This window comes from Arvicola amphibius, chromosome 2 (assembly GCF_903992535.2).
Source record: "Arvicola amphibius chromosome 2, mArvAmp1.2, whole genome shotgun sequence".
Lineage (NCBI taxonomy): Eukaryota > Metazoa > Chordata > Mammalia > Rodentia > Cricetidae > Arvicola > Arvicola amphibius.
In genome coordinates this window covers 176,645,719-176,666,511 of record NC_052048.2, presented here as the reverse complement: position 1 = coordinate 176,666,511, position 20,793 = coordinate 176,645,719, and the positions used below count along the sequence as shown (strand labels likewise).

The window sequence follows — 20,793 nt, the reverse complement described above, 5'->3', positions numbered from 1 at the left end:
AGGACCATGATTGGAAGGTGGCCGAGACAGATGGAGGGGCACCTGATAAAGGAACAGTGCTTCCTTCTTAGCTGCCTTTCTGGGCCTGGTCTGCGAGCTTGTAGATGTGTTTTCAACCTAAGAAATGCTTCAGGAAATGATTAGGCCTATTTTTCTTTTTTCTAATAGAAGTTCTTCTTCTTAATTGCTTACTGTAGCATTTGCTCTTAAACCATTTGGTGTCTTTTAGAGCCTTCTCTGATGGTCTGAGGGTTACTTAAATCCTTATTATTATACCCAATAGGTATTTATTTGAAAAGGGATAGGTAGATAGTCTCCCATAACAGGTAGAGTGTCCAGTCTAAAGCATCAGTGAGAGAATAATTACTTGTTTATCCTTTCTTCAAGCCAACATGTGATTACAGTTTTTCGTTTCGGTTTTTTTTTGTTGTTGTTTTTGTTCTTGTTTTTGTTTTTTTTTTGTCCATTTAAAAGATGTTTTAAGCCTAGTAATTGGCAGGTGATATTCATGCTATAATCCTAGGTTTTAAACATTCATTTTAAACATCTTCATTTCTGGATTAAATTCTAACTAGGAACATCTTCCATTCTGTGTTTTAAATCCAGTTTAGTAGGAGGATGAGAGTGGTAAATTCACAGAACTGTGGAAAGTGTTTGATTGATTTAAATTTCCCCTCGTGTCCCAAATCAGGGCATCCTAATGGCCCCTGCAGCCTGTTTTCTTGGATTCTTTCACTTAGTGAACTGGCTCACCTGTACTTTCCTTTTCAGTGTTCCCAGTGTCCAGCCCTAAGAAATCCTTTGGAGGGTAACAGCTAACAGAAGTGGCCTATGATTGTTGTTCATTCACATTCACCTAAGTACTAAGCAGTATTTCCTGAGTGCCCACTATGTGCCAGGCACTGTTCTAGGTGCTGCAGATAGGGGACTAAATGAACCATCCAGCTGACATCTGCCTTTCCAATTGCAAATTTCCTCTGTTTGCTAGCTTATATCTAGATACTTTCATGCCATTCAGAAGGAGCAGTGTACTTCTTCTGGAATATTGTTATCTTTAATTTCTATCTTTTGTCACTTTTTGAAGTATTAGGAAATGTTCAGGACTGGAGAATGTGCCTCAGTGGTAAAGCACATTCTTAGCACCTCAAGAAAGGAAGAAACCAAAGTCCTTGTTTGAAAATGTTGTGCACTTTTATTTAAATAGTTATTATTTACTTAGACGTCCTTTTTGCAATGTGAAGTTTCACTGCTGCCTATTGCTTGGCCAGAATAGTACCCCTATAGACAGTAACTATGAGTACTTGTTTTCTGTCCTCAGGGAGAACAATCCTACACTTGTGGAGGTACTGGAGGGAGTTGTCCGTCTCCCAGAGACTGTCCACATGGCTGTGCGCTACACCAGCATCGAGCTGGTTGGTGAAATGAGTGAAGTGGTTGACCGGAACCCTCAGTTCCTCGGTGAGTGTGGGTTCTGCCTCTGCTGCCATCACTTGAGCTGTCTCTTTTCTTACTTCTCATAGAATAAGCACGTTGTTATTTATATAAGTTGCTTAGCTTGAACATTTGTTAGACTTCCAGAGGGCTGGACTACTTCATACTTAAATTAAGCACAGACATTTCTGTCTCTGATAGTCTTTGGTACATGTGTTAGCTAATCAGACTGTCCTTCTAACACCAACTAAAGGAAAGAAAGGGGTTTTATCTGTTAAGTAGATTTTTTTTTAAAGATTTATTTATTTATTATGTATGCAGTGTTCTGTCTGGCTTGCAAGCCAAAAGAGGACACCAGATGAGTATGAGCCACCATGTGAATGCTGGGAATTGAACTCAGGGCTTCTGGAAGAGCAGGCAGTGCTCTTAACTACTGAGCCATCTCTCTAGCCCCATAAGTAGATTTTTTTTAAAATCTAAACTACTAATTATTCAAAATAAAAATAAATTAAAATGAGCTGGATGGTGGTGGTGCACACCTTTAATCCCAGCACTTGGGAGGCAGAGGCAGGCAGATCTCTGTGAGTTTGAGGCCAGTCTGGTCTACAAGAGCTAGTTCCAGTACAGGCTCCAAAGCTACAGAGAAACCCTGTCGCGAAACAAAAACAAAAACAAAATTTTATGCTGAACCCTGTCTTGAAAAACCGAAAAAAAATTAAAAAATAAAATAAAATGAATCTTGAGAGTTGGAATTAAAGTTGGAATCATTTATCCCAGCACCCTTATTTTGCAGATGAATGCACTGAGATCCAAGGGGAAAAAAATTGTCCAGAGAAATATGTAATCAAACTCCCGATATTTGAAACGATTCATTCTGAGAATTTTATGTGTTCCCAACTTTGTGAATATTTGCAAATAATCTGGTTTTAATGGCTAAAGTGTTTGCCACAAAAAGCAAACCAGTAGCTAAGTGTGGTGGTGAACACTAATTTCAGCACTTTGGAGGCAGTGGCAAGCCGGGCTCTGAGTTCAAGGCCAGCCTGATCTACAGAGAGAGTTCCAGGACAGCCAAGCCTGTTACACTGAGAAACCCTGTTTTGAAAAACCACATACATACACACACACACACACACACACACACACACACACACACACACACACCAAAATAAGTACATGTTTCTTTTTCCTCACTTTTGTGCATGGATCCTACTATAGGTGTGCTTGGTTATTACCAAGCTACTTAGCAAGTGGAGCATGCCATTCCATAATATTTTCAAAATACCTATGGTGTGTGTGCGCCCTTCTACCAGGAAGCAAAAGTGGGGTCATTGTTTGTCGTGTCCAGTAAGCAGCAAAGTTCAGTCCTTGCTTGCAGTATTTCATTCAGATTTGTACATCAGCAGTAAACAAATTGCTGTGTTGGAAATAATCAACTGCTGATGTCATTTGAGAGTCAAAGCCTACAATGCTGGAGTTGTTTGGGCTATCATTTCCAGTTTTCCATCTTTGGAGTATTTAACCAAATAGGCTTGGGGCCTTTGGGGACGAGGATAGACTATGGTAGGTTGTGTTAGAAATTAAATTTATAGTACTGAGGATCCATTCCAGGGCCGCATTTATACTAGCTAAGCATTCTACCGCTGAGCCACATTCTCACTTCAAGATAACTCTTTTAATTGGTTTTTGACACAGTATCCTTTTGATTCCTTTAAGTTTTGTTTGTTTTTTCATGGTAACCATGAAAATGATCTTATGATCATATAGCACATTTAATATTTCCTTTCCTTAAAAATTATCTTTCCTGGGCTGGAGAGATGGCTCAGAGGTTAAGAGCACTGGCTGCTCTCCCAGAGGTCCTGAGTTCAATTCCCAGCAACCACATGGTGGCTCACAACCATCTGTACTGAGATCTGGCGCCCTCCTCTGGCGTGCAGGCATACATCGAGGCAGAATGTTGTAAACATAATAAATAAATAAATCTTAAAAAAAATTATCTTTCCTTTCTTTAAAAAAATCTGATTTTATAAAGAAAGGGAAAAGAAAAATAGCATTAACTCTAGAAATAACTTTTGTAGTCAAGGTTGTTGGAGCAGTTACATTTGGTAAAGTCATACTAGTCTAAATGAAATATTTAGAAGTGCTACCGATGGGATTTGAGACATGGTTTAGTGGGTAAAGCACTTGCCCTGCAAGCTTGACGGGAGTCTAGGTCCCTTCAGCCCACTTAGAAACTGGACAGGTGAAATGGGCAACAGAAATACCAGCATTAGTGAGACAGAGACGGTCTCCAGGGCGGGCTGGCTAGTAAAACAGTCAGCAAACAGTGTGTTCAGTTAAGAGCCCCTGCCTCTATAAATAGAGAGTGACAGAGGAACACCTAACACCAACTGTGGAGCTACATGTGAACATTCATATACATATGCACACATACACAATTGTATTTGAATGTTGTTCTTTTAAAGTATACGCAACAGTGGGGCTGTGTGCATAGGAGTGCAGGTGTCTGTGGAGGCCAAAGGCATCAGATCCATCTGGAGCTGGAGTCACAGGCAGTTGTAAGCCACTCTAGGTGTTTGACACTGAACTGAGGTCTTGGGAAGAGTAGTGCACACTACTAATGGCTAAGCCATCCCTTGGGCTCACGGTCAGTGGTTTTCAAACTGCTGCCTGGATCTGTGGGGTTCACAGGAACAGTTAACTACAATGAAGAAAAAATTGAAAGCTGAAGCGAATGGAACTCAGGGCTTCCTGACAGAGCATCAGTGAGATCACCTCCAAATCTGTGGGTTGTTTTGTTTTATTGGTTCTTTTAACATTTTTATTTTATATGCATTGGTATTTTGCTTCCATGTTTGTCTATGTGAGATTGTTGGATCCCCTTGAACTGAACCATTCTACAGACAGTTGTGAGCTGCCACATGGGTGCTGGGAATTAAACCTGGGTCCTCTGGAAGAGCAGCCCGTGCTCTTAACTACTCAGGCATCTCTCCAGCCCCTGTTGATTCTTTTGAGACAAGATCTCATGAGCTATGTAGCCCTGGCTGGTCTGGAATTCATTACATAGACCAGACTGGCTTCACACTTACAGAGATCAGCCTACCTCTGCCTCCTAAGTGCTAGGATTAAAGGTGTGTGTCACCACCTGCTGAAATTTATTTTTAAACCAAGGGTAACTTATATTTGATTTATGGGTTACGTTTGAAAAATATACCGACCTTTATTGTAACAAAGTATATACTTTTCTTGAGTATGATGTATAATCTGTATTTGGCTTTTATTTCGTAGACCCTGTATTGGGCTATTTGATGAAAGGCCTGTGTGAAAAGCCTCTGGCTTCTGCTGCAGCCAAAGCCATTCATAACATTTGCTCAGTTTGTCGGGATCATATGGCTCAGCACTTTAATGGACTCCTAGAAATTGCCCACTCCCTTGATTCTTTCATGTTGTCTCCCGAAGCTGCTGTGGGTTTGCTAAAAGGTTAGTAACAGTCTCCTCTCAACCATTACTTGTGGTTATCTTTTTTTGAAGTTTATTAGTTATAATGTTCTTAGTGATGGCAAAAGTTGCTTTTCTGTTCAGGGGAAATTTCCAATATGTGTTCATACATTCTTTTCTTAGCAAAACTTAAGCCTATCAAATTAATTCACACTGCTTTGCAGTATGTATAGTGTAGTTATAGACTTGGGGTAGAGACAACATATTCTTGTTTGCTGCTAAGAAGAAATGAATGATGTGTTATATCAATGTGAAAATCAGCCTGAATTCTTCTAAACAAACACACAAGAAAGCTATAATTTTAAAAACAGTACTGATCTTTTTAAAAGAATTCTGTTTATTTTTGTAATATAGATCAACTAATTTAATTACCTCAATTCAGCCTTTATGCTCTTCATTTGAGTCATTTTGTTTTTCAGGAACAGCTCTTGTCCTAGCAAGACTCCCTTTGGAAAAGATTACTGAATGTCTTAGTGAGCTATGTTCTGTTCAGGTTATGGCATTGAAAAAGGTGAGCCCAAATAAGGAATTAAACAAATATATACTTATATATGTTCAGAAAAAAAGTACAATTCCTATTTACAAGTTATCATATGTTTAAAAGGCAAGAGAATTAACTGAAATTCATTAAAATTAGTAATTGTATTTGCATCGTAGAAAATATGCAATTGGACATTAATTTACCTCAAGGAAACAGTCTGAGAAAAGCATTGTTAGGCATTCTGTAGGTATTCAGACATTTGACTGTTATACAAACCCAGAAGGTCAGTCATTGAAATGACTTCTTTTTTTTTTTTTTCTTTTTTCTTTTATTGGTTTTTCGAGACAGGGTTTCTCTGCAGCTTTTTTAGAGCCTGTCCTGGAACTAGCTCTTGTAGACCAGGCTGGCCTCGAACTCACAGAGATCCGCCTGCCTCTGCCTCCCGAGTGCTGGGATTAAAGGCGTGCGCCACCACCACCCGGCTTGAAATGACTTCTTGATACAAGTCAGGAGACATAGCAAACACTGGGTATAAGGGCTGCTGCTACCATAGCAGTTTCTTTTTCCTGAGTATGTGTACACTTTAAAATAATGGTAAGGCCAGGCATGGTATCCCTTGCACTTGAGAGATCGATTCAGTAAGATCAGGACTTTGAGACTAGCTGGGCTACTTAGTGAATTTCAGGCATCCCAGACTAAATAGTGACACACTCTTCAAATAAACAAACAAAGCCAAAGTAGCAGTAATAGTAGTATAGTAACACATCAGTAACAGTCATATCAGAAGCATCACAAATACAGGAGTAAACATTGCACACTGCTGTTTGAGTAGCTGTGAAATCAGTGTTAAGCTTTTCAGGTCCATTATAATCTTGTAAAGTGACTTTATACATGTGGTCTCTCATTGACCAAAACATTGTTTATGTGTCACATGATTATTTAAAAATTAGTAGATTCTCTGGGTGATGGTGGTTCATGCCTTTAATCCCAGCACTCAGGAGGTAGAGACAGGTGGTTCTTTGAGTTCAATGCAAACCTGGTTTACTGAGCAAATTCAGGACAGCCAGGACTACACAGAGAAACCCTGTGTGGGTGGGAGACAGTAGATTCTCAATATCGGTGATAACAATTTAGAAGGTCCAGTGTGAAAAACAGGTCCAGGAAGTAAAACCAACCATATTCTAGAAACCTAGAAACCAGGAGTATTGGCACACACCTATAATCCAAACTGTGGGTGGGGAAGATTGAGACAAGATGATCATGAGTTCAAGGCCAGCCTCAGCTACGTAGTGAGACTGTTTGAGGAACAGAAAATCTCTAGTCTACCATATTTTGTTGAAGAACACTTTAAAGCTGTCACCTCTTCTCCAGTTGCATTTCTACTGCAATAACGATAGACTACTAATGGAAGTTTTAGAACTTGCCATAATGGTCCTGAAGTTCATCTGGAATGATCTATACTGCTAGCAGTATTTAAGGAATTTTAGGAAAGAGAATGAGAGTCAGTTTGCTTTTAAAACATGCTTTAAAGAAGTAATAATCTTAACACTTATATAAAACTAAATATAAGTTGGGTATGGTGTCACATGCCTATAATCCCAGTACTCGAGTACTGAGGCAGAAGCTAACCTGGGCTACATTTACATAGGAAGACTTTGTCTAAAACTTAAACAAAACTGACCTGGGAAGAGGGTTCAGTGGGTCAGGGTGCTTGCCACCAAGCTTGAGGATCTAAATTTGATCCCTAGGACCCACATGGTAGAAGGAGAGAACTGATTCTCACTCCTTGTTCTGGACCTCCACTCGACACTCTGCCCACCCCAGACTTAATTGTGTTTTTTCTTTCTTTGTTTTTTGAGACAGGGTTTCTCTGTAACTTTGGCCCCTCTCTTGGAACTAGCTCTTATAGACCAGGCTTGCCTCAAACTCACAGAGATCCAACTGCCTCTGCCTCCCTAGTGCTGGGATTAAAGGCGTGTGCCACCACCGCCTGGCAAATGTTTTGTTTTGTTTTGTTTTGTTTTGTTTTGTTTTTTTAAAAAAACTGTATATAAGAACTGGAGAGATAGCTCAGAAGTTAAGAGCACTTGGTGTTCTTATAGAAGACCTGGGTTCAGTTCTTAGCATCCTCTCTGGCCTTCTTGGGCACCAGGCTTATACACAGTATACATACATATTTACTCAAAAACTTAAATATTTTTTAGCTAAATATAAATGTTATATATACTAAGTATAAAATAACAATGTACAGTTTCTATTATAGACATCTTAATCATAGATTAATAGAGAAAAAAATCAAATGATATTTTATCCTCTCAAGTGATTACATAGTAAATACACTAATATGCAGTCTAATCCAGGGCACAACAAGATGGAGGATTTGTACCATTGAGTAGTTTTCCAGCTCTTCTTAAAGAGATAAGCAGAAGTTGAGGCAAAGGCTGATATATAAGAATGTCTGCTGCAGTATTCACTAAAGGTCTATGTGTGTTAATGTGTTTGTTTCTTCAGCTGTTGTCTCAGGAGCCCAGCAATGGCATATCTTCAGATCCCACTGTGTTCTTAGATCGCCTGGCAGTAATATTTAGGTAAGAAGGGAGGTTTGGTCTCCTAGAGCTAAAATAAAAGCACAAATGAAACACCAAAATAAGCCAGCCAGTAGTGATGGTACAAACCTGTAATCCCGTTCTAGGGAGGTGGAGGCTGGAAGATAACAAATTGAAGGTCGTGCTTACTACACAGCAAGCTGAGGCCAGCCTAGGCTACGTAAGATCCTGTCTCTGACCCTACCTTGCTACATACAAACACACACAGAGATCAGCTACACCACCACCACCATCATCCCCATCGCTTTGGTCATTATTTTGGTGGTTCTCAAGCTTTAGTGTGTACCAGAATCACCTTGAAACTCTTTCAAAACGGATTGTTAGGTCCCATCCACTGAGGTATCTTGATTCATTGGATCTTTAGTAAGATGTAAACAGTTGACATTTCTCTTAAGTTCTGTAGTGATACTGTTGTTTCTTCCTGCTGTTACAGAGACAATACTCTTCGGGATCATTGGTATATATTATATATATCCAAAAATTAATAAAGTTTCTTCAGTGCTGCATGAAATAAGTCCTTTGCATTCAAGAGGAGCCATGATTAAAAAGACGATTGAGTAATGGTGACCAAAACTTGATCCTGGCTGAATTGTATAGCTTATAAGTTTGTTAGACTCATGGGCAACTAGAATATCAGAGTAATAGTTGCATAGTTGCATAGAAGAAGCCTATGCCAGGCATTGTTTTTGCTTATTAGCTATTACTATCAAGTGACTTGATGCAACACTTTTTCCCTTCATAGCTATGAGGGCCTGCTAACAATAGCTTCCCCCACTCCACAAGGCAGTTTCTTTATAGCCCTGTCTGTCCTGGAACTCACTCTGTAGACCAGGCTGGCCTTGAACTCAGAGATCCATCTGCCTCTGCCTCCCAAGTGCTGAGATCAAAGGTGTGAATCATCACACCTGGCTGAACTTTCTGTGTTTTAATGCTCAGGGTAGGTTGTATGTATTTTTATTAATTTGGAAACAAACACATTTAGGTTTATAAGGAGAAATAATTTATTTATTTAATAAATCATATATTACCAATTTAGGATTGTTCTCTCAGCTATTAGTTGATATGCTTTCTAAGTAGTAGAGCCTGCCCTGCAGCCCATATAACCAGAGTTTCATGAAATTTCCTTGTTCTAGTAGAACTGCCTTAGTGGCAGTTTGATATTTGCGTATGTGGGGTGGCTTAAAGTATGTTTGTTTTACTTGAAATGGGCTAGAAGAAAACTGTGTTGGTGTAAGTAAATGACTCTACCATCTGATTTTATGAGCAGAGCGAGGTCTGGGTTCTTAGTTAAACTTATCTTCCACTGTTTGTGGCTATTATCTTTTCCCAGGCACACCAATCCTATTGTAGAAAATGGACAGACGCATCCGTGCCAGAAAGTCATACAGGAAGTAAGTACTAATGGATGCTTTTTTCTTTTCCCTTTAAGACTTTGAGAAGCTGTGTTGAGGAGATACTGTCTTTCACATGTTCATAGTGAGATTTAATTTATTGGCATGGTTTGATTTTAGGTTTAGACTTGATGATAATAAAATAGTTGGGAAACACACTGAAAATTCAAAGAGGTATAAATTCTCAGATTAACTGATTGCTAAGCTAAGAGGCTTAATCAGTCCTAGCCTAATATTGTGACAAAGTAAGTGACATTAGCTTTCCCTCAGTATAGTACTCCCTTGTACTTTATCCACTCAGAGTAATATGAGGATCAAGAGATACGGGGTTTTTATTTGTTAGTTCTTGCTTATTTTATAAATTGTGTGTTTGTGCACATGCACTCACACGGCACACAGGTCAGGGCACAACCTGCAGGAGTTGGTTCTCTCTTTGTGTTCTGTGTTGCCCAGGGATTTAATTCAGGTCGTACGTTTGGGTGGCAAGTGCCTTTACTGATGAGTCATCTCTATAGCCAAAGACATGGTTTCTAGAAGTGCATTGCAAACTTTGGAGGTCACATAAATACTAGATATCCTTAATTTTTCAGTGTAGCAGATAACTATTTATATCCCCAGTTCTTTTGTGTGTTTTCTGCTTTCCTAAAGCTACCTTTAAAGAATTTTTTCCTCTGTAATTCTTTTTTATCCTCACTGAGGAATTCTGAAATTTAGGAAAATGTGTGTCTGATTTTTATAGAGTTGGTGGTCTTGTTCTAACGAGTCACTGTGTTTCTCTCGAGAAGCAATTGGGTTTTAGTAATGTGTAATATATGAACCTTTGCACATCTGTATACATACTGGCTGAATCAGGCCATGCATACTACTATAAAGAAAATCCTATCCAAGTCAGACAGGTGTAATAATGTATGCAGCAATCCCAGTAACTCGAGGCTGATGCAGGAAGATTGTCATAGCTTTGAAGCTAAGCCTGGGCCACAGAGTGAGCTGAAGGCCAATCTGGGCTATGCTGTAAGACTAAATGATTACTTAGTTTAAAACAAATCATATATTACCAATTTAGGATTGTTCTCTCAGCTATTAGTTGATATGCTTTCTTTCTCATATTTTAACTTTTGATTCAGATATGGCCAGTTTTGTCTGAGACTCTAAATAAACACCGAGCTGACAATCGGATTGTAGAACGTTGTTGCAGATGCCTGCGCTTCGCTGTTCGTTGTGTAGGCAAAGGGTCTGCAGCCCTTCTACAGCCACTAGTCACACAGGTAAGTTTTCCTTGAGGGACATGCTGTGTACAGAACTATACCTTCAGCGCAAAACTTTGTTGATGAAATGAAACCGTTTTGATTGATTGATTTAGAAAGGAAAATATATTTTAATAAATAAATACATGAAGTAAGTATGTTGTCCATAGAGAAAGAGCTTGTGTAGCAATAGTCTGATTAGACTGGCTAAAATCCTGTGAAGAGAAGAGCTCGTGCTCAGCCTTTATGTGCCTGCGGTAAACATTTTATGTTAATGTCTTTGGGGACAACGAAACAAGTCAAACTTGCTGTTTCTTGACCCAGCAAGATTTTGTTCTATCTTGACTATATTTTGCTTTTCACACGGGTCGCTTTTATTTGTCAAAAATAAATGTGATTCTCTTCTTTTCCTCCAAGTGGTAGTATACATGCATGTGTGTAGGGAGAGTGCTGTCCACAGTTAACAAGAATGTCTTCCTCAATCAAACTCTAAATTTCTTGTAGAGGTGAGGCCTCTCCCTGAACCTGGAAATCTGGTATTCTAATGAGGTGGCAAGCTTGCTCTAGGTGTGCCTTGTCCTCCTCCCAAGTATTCAAATTGCAAGTGTCCATCCCATCTGCCCAACTTTTACATGGGTACTGGGAATCTGAACTCTGGTCCTAATGCTTGTGCTTTTATCCACGAGTCACCTTCCTGATCCCAATTTTTTTTTAAATCATTAAGATTGGTAATTGTGATGGTGTGATTTGAAGTAGTAGCATTTAGACCTACATGAAATACTTATCCTTAGATCATTAAGTAATTTGTGTTGATGTTAGCCTCCTGTGTCAATATAGCACATTTAAACTATGGGGAGGTTGGGGAGTATTTTTGTGCTACACTGTCAAATTAGAGTTCAAACATTGACTATGCCAACGAGACTACACTTTTACTGTGTGTCCCTTAACCAAAATAAAGAAAAATGAGGATTGGGCATACTGGTGCAGACTTTTGATCCTAGACAGTGAGACTATATTTTGGAAATACTACCCCAAGTACTAAATTGCTTGTAGTTTGAAGTATTTGACAGTTCTTTCAACATTGTCTTCAAAGGCATGAAAGAATTCTTTAAAAAGAAAACTTGTGGACTGGAGAGATGGCTCAGAGGTTAAGGTCCTGAGTTCAATTCCCAGCCACATGGTGGCTCACAACCATCTGTAATGAGATCAGGTTCCCTCTCCTGGCCTGCAGCAGGTATACATGAGGACAGAACATTATTACAATAAAAATAAATAAAGCCGGGCGGTGGTGGCGCACGCCTTTAATCCCAGCACTTGGAAGGCAGAGGCAGGCGGATCTCTGTGAGTTCGAGACCAGCCTGGTCTACAAGAGCTAGCTCCAGGACAGGCTCTAAAGCTGCAGAGAAACCCTGTCTCGAAAAAAACCAAAATAATAATAATAATAATAATAATAAAAAATCTTTAAGAGAGATTTAAAAAAAGAAAACTTGAAAATTAAGTTGAGCCTTGTGTTTCAGGAAGTATTGCCAATAAACTGTAAAACTTTGCCTTAAAGAGAAAAGCCCCAGGGTCTAGAGAGATGGCTCAGAGGTTAAGAACAGTGGCTGCTCTTCCAGAGTTCCTGAGTTCAATCCACCAGCAATTGCATGGTGATTCACAGATATTTATAATGAGATCTGGCGCCCTCTTATGACTTGCAGGCATACATGCAGGCAGAATACTGTATACATAGTAAATAAACAAATCTTTTAAAAAAGAGAGAGAAGCCCCATCTGATTTTCTTCCTGCAGATAGATTGTTGATACTCCAGATACTTTCTGAGGGGTGAGGGATGAGCTGACTGGGTAGTTTCTTCTTGCAGATGGTGAATGTGTACCGTGTACATCAGCATTCCTGTTTCCTGTACCTTGGCAGTATCCTTGTGGACGAGTACGGCATGGAAGAAGGCTGTCGGCAGGGATTATTAGACATGCTCCAGGTGTGTTTTTCCTGGAGAGAATATGCCAGGCTTTATGGGCCTGGGGACCTTTGCTGTGTCTTTATTCTTATCACAGCCATGGCATATTGATTTTCTAATGTCTGGGAGGTAGACACTTATTTTAGACAGGGTCTCACTGTGTCCTGGAACTCACTATGTAGACCAGGTTGGTCTCAAATTCACGGAGATCTGCCTGCCTCTACCTTCCAAGTCCTGAGGTTACAAGCTTATACCACTATGCCTGGCTTTTTAATTTCTTACTGCATTTGTTGGGGTGTGGGGTACACATCACCACAGAGTGTGGAAGTCAGAGGACAGCTAGGGAGTTGATTCTTTCCTTTCATCATGTGGGCCTAGAAGATGAAACTCAGATACCGGGTTTGATGACTAGACCACATCTAGTACAATATATAAAGTGTCTTCCCTAATGCTGGGATGGGCACTTGCTGTTCTTGCAGAGGACCTGAATTCGATTCCCAGCACCCATGTAGTGGCTTTCAGCTGTCCATTGCTCCAGTTCCAGGGGATCTGATGTCACCTTCTGACCTCCAAAGCCACCAGGCATGCAGATGGTGTACATACATAACATGCAGGCAAAATACTCCTACACAAAAAAACAATCCTTAAAGAATTTTTTTTTAATTTCTAATTCTGTGCCAAGTGTGATATTTCATAACTATAGGCATTTTGTGAGTTGAAAGCCAGTCTGAGCTACATAACCAAATCTTGTCTCAAAAATATAAAGAGTGGAGTCAGGTGGTGATGGTGCACGCCTTTAATCCCATTACTCCAGAGACAAGTGCATCTCTTGAGTTCGAGGCCAGCCTGGCCTAAAATCAACAAGGAGCTCACTAGGTAAAGTGCTTTCTTCAAAAACATAGGAACTTGAGTTCTCAGAACCCGTAATTCCCATCAGCTACAGTGGTGTGAGCATCTATAATCTCATGGTTCCTGTGGAAATTGAAGCTCTCAGACCTGGATGTCACGTGCGACAGAAAAACAACAACGGTCCATACCTAGGTTGTCATCTGATCTCCACATTCATGAACACAAATAAGTTTTTAAACATTCCACTAAAGATTCAGATATGATGGTGCATGCTTATATTGTCATTATTCAGGAATTTGAAGCAGGATTGCTGTGAGTCTGAGACCGACCTTGTACACTGTGACCCCAGTTTCAGGAGCTCGGTGACACTGTCTTCCAAAGTAGAAAGATCAACTGAAATATGTACTTGTGTCCCTAAAATGTCTTCTGTGTGTTAACTGTATTGTATGTGTGATATACACATCAGTGTATAGGTGTGTGTGTGTGTATACATTTGGAGACAAGACTAGAGCATCAGGTGTTTTTCTCCTGCTTTCTGCCTATTGCCCTGAGATAGGGTCACTCACTGAAGCAGAAGCTTTTCCCACAAGGCCAGCTGGCTAGTAAGCTCTTAGCATCTGCCTGTCTAACCGCCCCTCAAAAAAACCTGAGGTTACAGGCACATCGGGCTGTTTTTGCAGGCACTGGAGATCCAAACTCAGTTCCTCACGCTAGCATAGTAGGTGCTCTTCCCTACTGAGCTGACTCCTTCCTCAGCCCCTAATAGGTGACTTTTTGATCTTTTCCTCTCTCTCTCTCTCTCTCTCTCTCTCTCTCTCTCTCTAAACATATAAGCTTGTTCTTTGAATTGGTCAAGAGTTCTCTTTTTCTATTCTGCCTATCACAATCTTGTCATTTCCTACGTGCTTCTTCTACTTGTATTTGCTATAATGTTTGGCAAGTCTAAATACTGACATTTATGTTTAAGCATTTGTTTTAAAATTACTGTTTTGTTCTAGGCACTATGCATTCCCACTTTTCAGCTCCTAGAACAGCAGAATGGCCTCCAAAATCACCCCGACACTGTAGATGACCTATTCAGGTTAGCCACCCGGTAAGTCCTTCTGAAGAACAAGACTTTTTAATGTTAATTGCTCATCTCTTGTCACTGCTTAATTTTGCCATCTGACATTTTATTATTTCCTTCTCTATAAAATGAGGTCATCAGGAAAAGTAGCTTAATGATTCATAGTCTTTTTGTGAGCTGCCCTATACGCAGAGGTGAGAGGGGGTATTAGGTGGGAACATGGAAGGAATATGCACAAGATAAAAATGTACTTAGGCAGGCTAGGAATGTGTGTAAGTGGAGACTCCGAGCTCAGTGCCCACTATCAAATGAAAATAAAATAGTGCTTACCCAATGTCTTCGTGGTTACTGTTGCTGTGATGAAACACTGACCAAAAGCAACTTTGGGAGGAAAAGGTTTATTTCATTCACAGTTCCATATAACAGTTATTATCAAAAGCGGTGACGGCAGGAGTCTGGAGGCAGGGGCTGATGTAGAAGCCATGGAGGGTGCTTACTCGCTTGCTCAGCCTGCTCTCCTATAGAACCCAAGACCATTAGGCAAGGGTTGAACCCACCCACAATCGGCTGGGCCCTCCCACATCAATCACTAATTAAGAAAATGCTTTACGGGCTTGCCTAAAGCCTGATCTTATGGAGGCATTTTCTCAGCTGAGACTTCCTCTGCTTAGAAGGCTCTAGCTTGTGCCAAATTGACTTGAACTAGCCAGCACACACAAGTAATCCCCAGTAGTGTTACTGTCGCGTGCTGCTCTCATTGTTTCCTGCTTTACTCTACTTCTTGAAGAAACTGAACATCCTTAAGATAGAACCAGTGATTCCTAGTTTTTGTTTATTTTATAGACAGAGTCTCCCTTCATGTCCCTGACTGTCCTGAAAGCTCACTATGTAGACTAGCCTGGCTGACATCTACCTGCCGGAATTAAAGATGTGCACCACCATGTCCAACTTCGTCTGACTGCTAATTAATTTTCCTCTTTCTGTGATGAAATACCCTGTCGGGCAGCTTAAGGAAGAAAGGGTTTCCTTTTGCGTAGTCTAACGCTTTAGTCTGTCACAGTGGGGAAGTTACAGCAGTAGGAGCTTGAAGCAGCTGTGCTAGGCTGACTTTCTCGTTTTTTATGCAGCTTAAGATCCCAACCCAAAGAATGGGACCGCCCAAGGGCTGGAGAGATGGCTCAGCAGTTAAGAGCACTGACTGCTCTTCCAGAGGTCCTGAGTTCAATTCCCAGCAACCACATGGTGGCTCACAACCATCTGTAATGAGGTCTGGTGCCCTCTTCTGGCCTGCAGGCATACATGAACACAGAATATTATATATAGTAAATAAATAAATATTTAAAAAAAATAATGGGACCGCCCAAAACAAGTGTCCTTTCCACCTCAGTTACCCTTATCAGGATAACCCCCACAGGCATTCCCAGAGGCCTGTCTCCCAGGTAATTCCAGATCTCATTGAGTTGAAATTGAGAATAGCTGGTTCACTGGTCTCCCCCTTTTAGTTATATACATATGTATGTATGTAAAGAGTTTTTAAAGAATAACTTCAAGGGCAGGGCTCCTTGGAATGGGTTCACCGTTTGGTGGCATCCAGTGAGCTCTCGCGCTGGGCAGTGCCCATATCTGCAGAAGGTCTCCAAGGTTCTGAGAGAAAGGATAGCTTCAAGTTCCCAGCAAAATTTAGTGAAAAGTATGGTTTCTCTGTGCCTTTTTTGTCCCCCCACACACGTGTATACACACCTCCCCTTTTATCAACATTCTCCTCCAGAATGATCTGTTTACTAAAATCCATTCTCCTACACTTGTTTTTGAAACACAGACTCTAGAGTGGACATCAGGATTCACTTCTGATATTTTGCACTCTGGGCTCTGAGAAGGGTCTAAGGAGTGGTTACCGCTGTAATCATACGAGGCGTCTTCTGTGCTCTGCTTTAACCCTCCTTCCCTAGAGTTCCCAGCACCTGGTGGCCTTTACTGTTTCATGGTTTTTATCCTTTATCTTGGCTGCTTTTGTAGCCTAATCTTATTAATACCTAACTTCTCCTCACATACCAGATTTATTCAGCGTAGCCCTGTCACCTTACTGAGAAGCCAAGTAGTCATCCCCATCTTACAGTGGGCCATTGCGTCTACCACCTTGGACCACCGAGATGCCAACTGCAGTGTCATGAGGTTTCTACGAGACCTCATCCACACAGGAGTAGCAAATGATGTGAGTATAAACATGCCTTTTTTTGTGGCTTTTTCTGTCTCTTTTGTGTACTTGGTTTGTTTTAGTTGACCTGTACCATAGGGGATCAGTCACTGACCAAGTTACTAACCTCTAGATGTCAGCCATCTGTGCTAAGTGCTGCATACTGCACAACCCTTTTTCCTAGTGTATGCTCCTGTTGTCTTACAGCATGAAGAGGATTTTGAATTGCGTAAGGAACTGATTGGACAGGTGATGAACCAGCTTGGACAGCAGCTTGTAAGCCAGCTGCTCCACACATGCTGCTTCTGTCTGCCCCCTTACACCTTACCAGATGTTGCTGAGGTGCTCTGGGAGATCATGCAGGTTGACAGACCGGTAAGTTTCTTTCATAAGGTGCCTGTTCTCGCAGTTCCCAAACCTAATAAGCTTTGGTTCCTTAAAACTGGCCCTAAGTTTGAACCAGCTGTATTGTATATTTCCTTGAAACCAAATTTAGACACATCACTAAGCTTAATTTGTAAGTAAAGGGGCCCATTGAAAGCTAGTCATTTCTTACTGGATTCTTGATGTTTGTAATATCACCAGAAGTGTGTACTAAGCTTTGGATTCGCTTGTGTCTAGTCCATGGGAAATCTATTCATTTGAGAGAGATACTTTGGGGGGGGGGGTGTTTGAGACAGGGTTTCTCTGTAGCTTTGGAGCCTGTCCTGGAACTCTGTAGACCAGGCTGGCCTTGAACTCACAGAGATCCACCTGTCTCTACCTCCTGAGTGCTGGAATTAAAGGCATGTGTCCATCAACACTGCCTGGAAGAGATACTTATATATTAGTTATACCCAGATGCAGATTATTCAAGAAATGTACAATCACTCTGGACTCTATACAGGATGACATTGATGATCCTTGATGCTTAATTAACCAAAGTTTCTGTAGGGATACAAGTATTAGAAGTAAACCATAGTATATACACCTAGATTTGACTGGGTCCTTTTTCCATTCAATGTGGAATGGAGGGACTGCTCATACATGCTAAGGATGTGGTATACTACTCGTCTGTACCCCAGCCTTGGACATTTTCTAAGGGTATGTAATAATGCACAGGTTACTTCAACCCTCATGCTCATGGGTGACAGATACTGCAGTTAAATGACCCTCGCTGCCTCAAGTAGTTTCAGTACTAGCTATGTAATCACAAATGATATTATGCCTACTATATAAAAATATAAGATTTTTTTAAATTTTATGTGTGTATGGATGCCTGCATATATGTTTACAGCACTTGTGCCTAGTACCTGCAGGGGCCAGAAGAGGGCATTGCTTCCTTTGGAACTAGAGGAATAGACAGCTGTGAGCTGTCATTTGAGTGCTGGGAGCCAAACCATAGTCCTCTGCAAGAGAGGCAAATTCTTAATCAGAGTCATATCTCCAGCTACCATGTCAGAGCTTTGAGCATAGTGACACAGTATAATACCCTATAAATTATTTTGAAAAATATGATTTCTAATTTTTAATGTTAATGTATAAGCCATTTATGAAAATACACAGTAGGGCCTAAAATAAACTATCTTCCAGAACCAATAAATAAGTAATAAAAATGCATAATGGTACTGTAGTTCAGGTATTTATTTGTTTAGTTCATAGATAGATATTACAAGGAAACTGAATTAATACAGTCCCTGGGCAGGATGACTTTAAAATCCTCATTCTCGATGCTTTCTGATATGGTTTCTATATCACCTGACCCAGAAATCATACATCCCTGACTCTTTCCCCAAGAAACAGCAGTACAAGTATAAAAAGGGTGCGTGCATTTGTGTGTGCATGTGCAAGTATGTGTGTGTGTGCATGTGTTAAAAAGAAGTGTTTTGATCACTACCAGTTTGATAATTGTTTAAAGGAACCTTTAAAGTACATGGTTTAAGCAACTCAGGTTTAGTTAACTGCAATTTTAGCATGTTCCTAATTAAGTATCACAATTCATAATTATAGTAAAAAATTTTATATAGATACCTAGAGTAGGAGGTCCATTTAGGCCATGGTACTATTTTGAAAACTTGTAAAGGAGAAAATTCTCATTTACTTAATTCTGAGTTCCTTATTTTTCTATCTGCTTTATTGCTTTAAAAACACAGGTACATAATGACACACACTGTGATCCCAGCTGATCTCAATACTTGGGAGCTAGAGACAGAAGGATCACCACAGGTTTGATGCAAGCCTAGTTACATAGTGAGTTTTAGGTTAGCTGAGCGTTTCTGTTTAGTTCATATTGCAGAAACAAAGCAAAAAGAGACAGTGTGAATGTGTACAGAGAGGGTGTGTGTCTGTGTCTTGTTGATTAATTTGTTTTTTATTTTTCTTAAGACAGGATCTGACTATATAGCCTAATCTAGTCTGGAATTCCCTATGTATTCCAGACTGGCCAGAAATTCCCAGTCCTCCTGCATCCATCTCCCAAGTGCTTTGATTATAGGCTTGTGTCTCCATACCTGGCTATGTAAGCCACACATTGTGGACTGGAGAGATGGCTCAGCAGTTAAGAAAACTGGCTAATTTTTCTCCTGACCTGGGTTTGATTCCCACTACTCACATGGTGACTCTCAACCAATCAGCAGTTCCAGTTCTAGGAGATCTAACCCCTCTTCTGGCCCCACAGGCACTGCGCTGTGATACACAGACACTTATGCCAGCAGTGTACTCACCCTACATGCACATACAATAAAATAAAAAAAATTAAGCTGTTGCGGGACAGTCATTATCAATATTTTCCATTACACCTTGCTTGTCTGTAATATCCATAGGTGTTCCTTCATTTCTTCATCATTTGATTTGATCTTTTCCAAGCTTCTTCCTGTCTTCTCAAAGTTAGACTGTAGGAACATGCTAGCAACACCTTCCTTGGTCTTTCTGATTTTCAGATGTTTATTTTAAATTGCTTTTGATCTTTAAGTTATTTGATCTCAAGAGTTTTCTGACACCTAGTAATTTTTTAAATAAATATATTAATGGTAGGAACAGACTAAGAGTCTCATCCAGAAGAGACTTCACTTACAAGGATGGCTGCCCTCTGTCCCTCTGAAGAGAAGATAGACCTGCTTTTGTTTTGTTCAACCCAGAACATTTGAAGGCCTAGGATAGTATTTTGTTAATCTTATTTGGCCCAACTCAAGGGAACTCCTGGGGTTGGTTAGCATCTGTAGGCGCCAGATCTTATTCCTTTTAAAACTCGTATCTAATTTCTCTATACAGACCTTCTGTCGGTGGCTAGAGAATTCCTTGAAAGGTTTGCCAAAGGAGACAACTGTGGGAGCTGTCACGGTGACACATAAACAACTTACAGATTTCCACAAGCAAGTCACTAGGTGAGTGGTGAGTGGTGCCGGGGCCTGTGAAAGGAAGACAGAAAATAGCTGCTTAGACTTGGCTTTTCATGAATGGCATAAAAAGTCAGTGGGCGGCAACTTCGCCATGCCGTACAGTGATGTGGCCTTCAGTTAATCAACTAGAGTGCCTGTTTAGTTAGGGTTTCTAGTGCTGTAAAGACACATGGTCACAGCAACTCAGAAAGGGAAAGCATTTAATTAGGGCTGGCTTGCTTACACTGCATGTTATCATCATGGAGGGGAGCATGGAAGCATGCACGCAGACGTGGTGCTGGCTTCATCTTGATCAGAAGGCAACAGGAAGTAGACTGAGACACTGAGCATGGTTTGGGCATATAAGACCTCAAAGCTCACCGCCACATAATTTCTAATCAAGGTCACACCCACTCCAACAAAGCCACACCTTCTAATATTGTCACTCCCTGAGCTTATGGGGGCCGATTACATTCAAACTACCACAGTGCCCAAACCTAAAAACACTCAGATTCTTTTGAAATTTTAAAGTTTTAATACTGTGCAAATAAAATAAAACATTTCTGAGATGTTTTAGGCTCATGAGTCATTTACAGTGCATTATATCTTAATTTAAATGTAATGTGACTGTCTTCCTAGTTAGTCTTTAAAACTAGTTACTAGTCATTAAAGTACTCATACCTTTTATTGCTCCTATTAGGAAATGGGTTTTCAGTTTTTCAG

General features: G+C 40.4%; 1 protein-coding gene across 2 annotated transcripts in view; it reads left to right on the top strand.

Moving 5' to 3' along the window:
• Tnpo3 (transportin 3) overlaps positions 1 to 20,793 on the top strand; it is a 78,933-nt gene that overhangs the window by 44,897 nt on the left and 13,243 nt on the right. For both annotated transcript variants that reach the window (XM_038318013.2, XM_038318014.2), the window contains 11 exons: positions 1,319 to 1,458; positions 4,717 to 4,908; positions 5,346 to 5,437; positions 7,919 to 7,995; positions 9,344 to 9,404; positions 10,529 to 10,669; positions 12,510 to 12,626; positions 14,453 to 14,547; positions 16,576 to 16,732; positions 16,922 to 17,089; positions 19,964 to 20,076. In XM_038318013.2, coding sequence (XP_038173941.1) covers positions 1,319 to 1,458; positions 4,717 to 4,908; positions 5,346 to 5,437; positions 7,919 to 7,995; positions 9,344 to 9,404; positions 10,529 to 10,669; positions 12,510 to 12,626; positions 14,453 to 14,547; positions 16,576 to 16,732; positions 16,922 to 17,089; positions 19,964 to 20,076 — 1,353 coding nt within the window. The remainder of the gene's footprint in view (positions 1 to 1,318; positions 1,459 to 4,716; positions 4,909 to 5,345; positions 5,438 to 7,918; positions 7,996 to 9,343; positions 9,405 to 10,528; positions 10,670 to 12,509; positions 12,627 to 14,452; positions 14,548 to 16,575; positions 16,733 to 16,921; positions 17,090 to 19,963; positions 20,077 to 20,793) is intronic.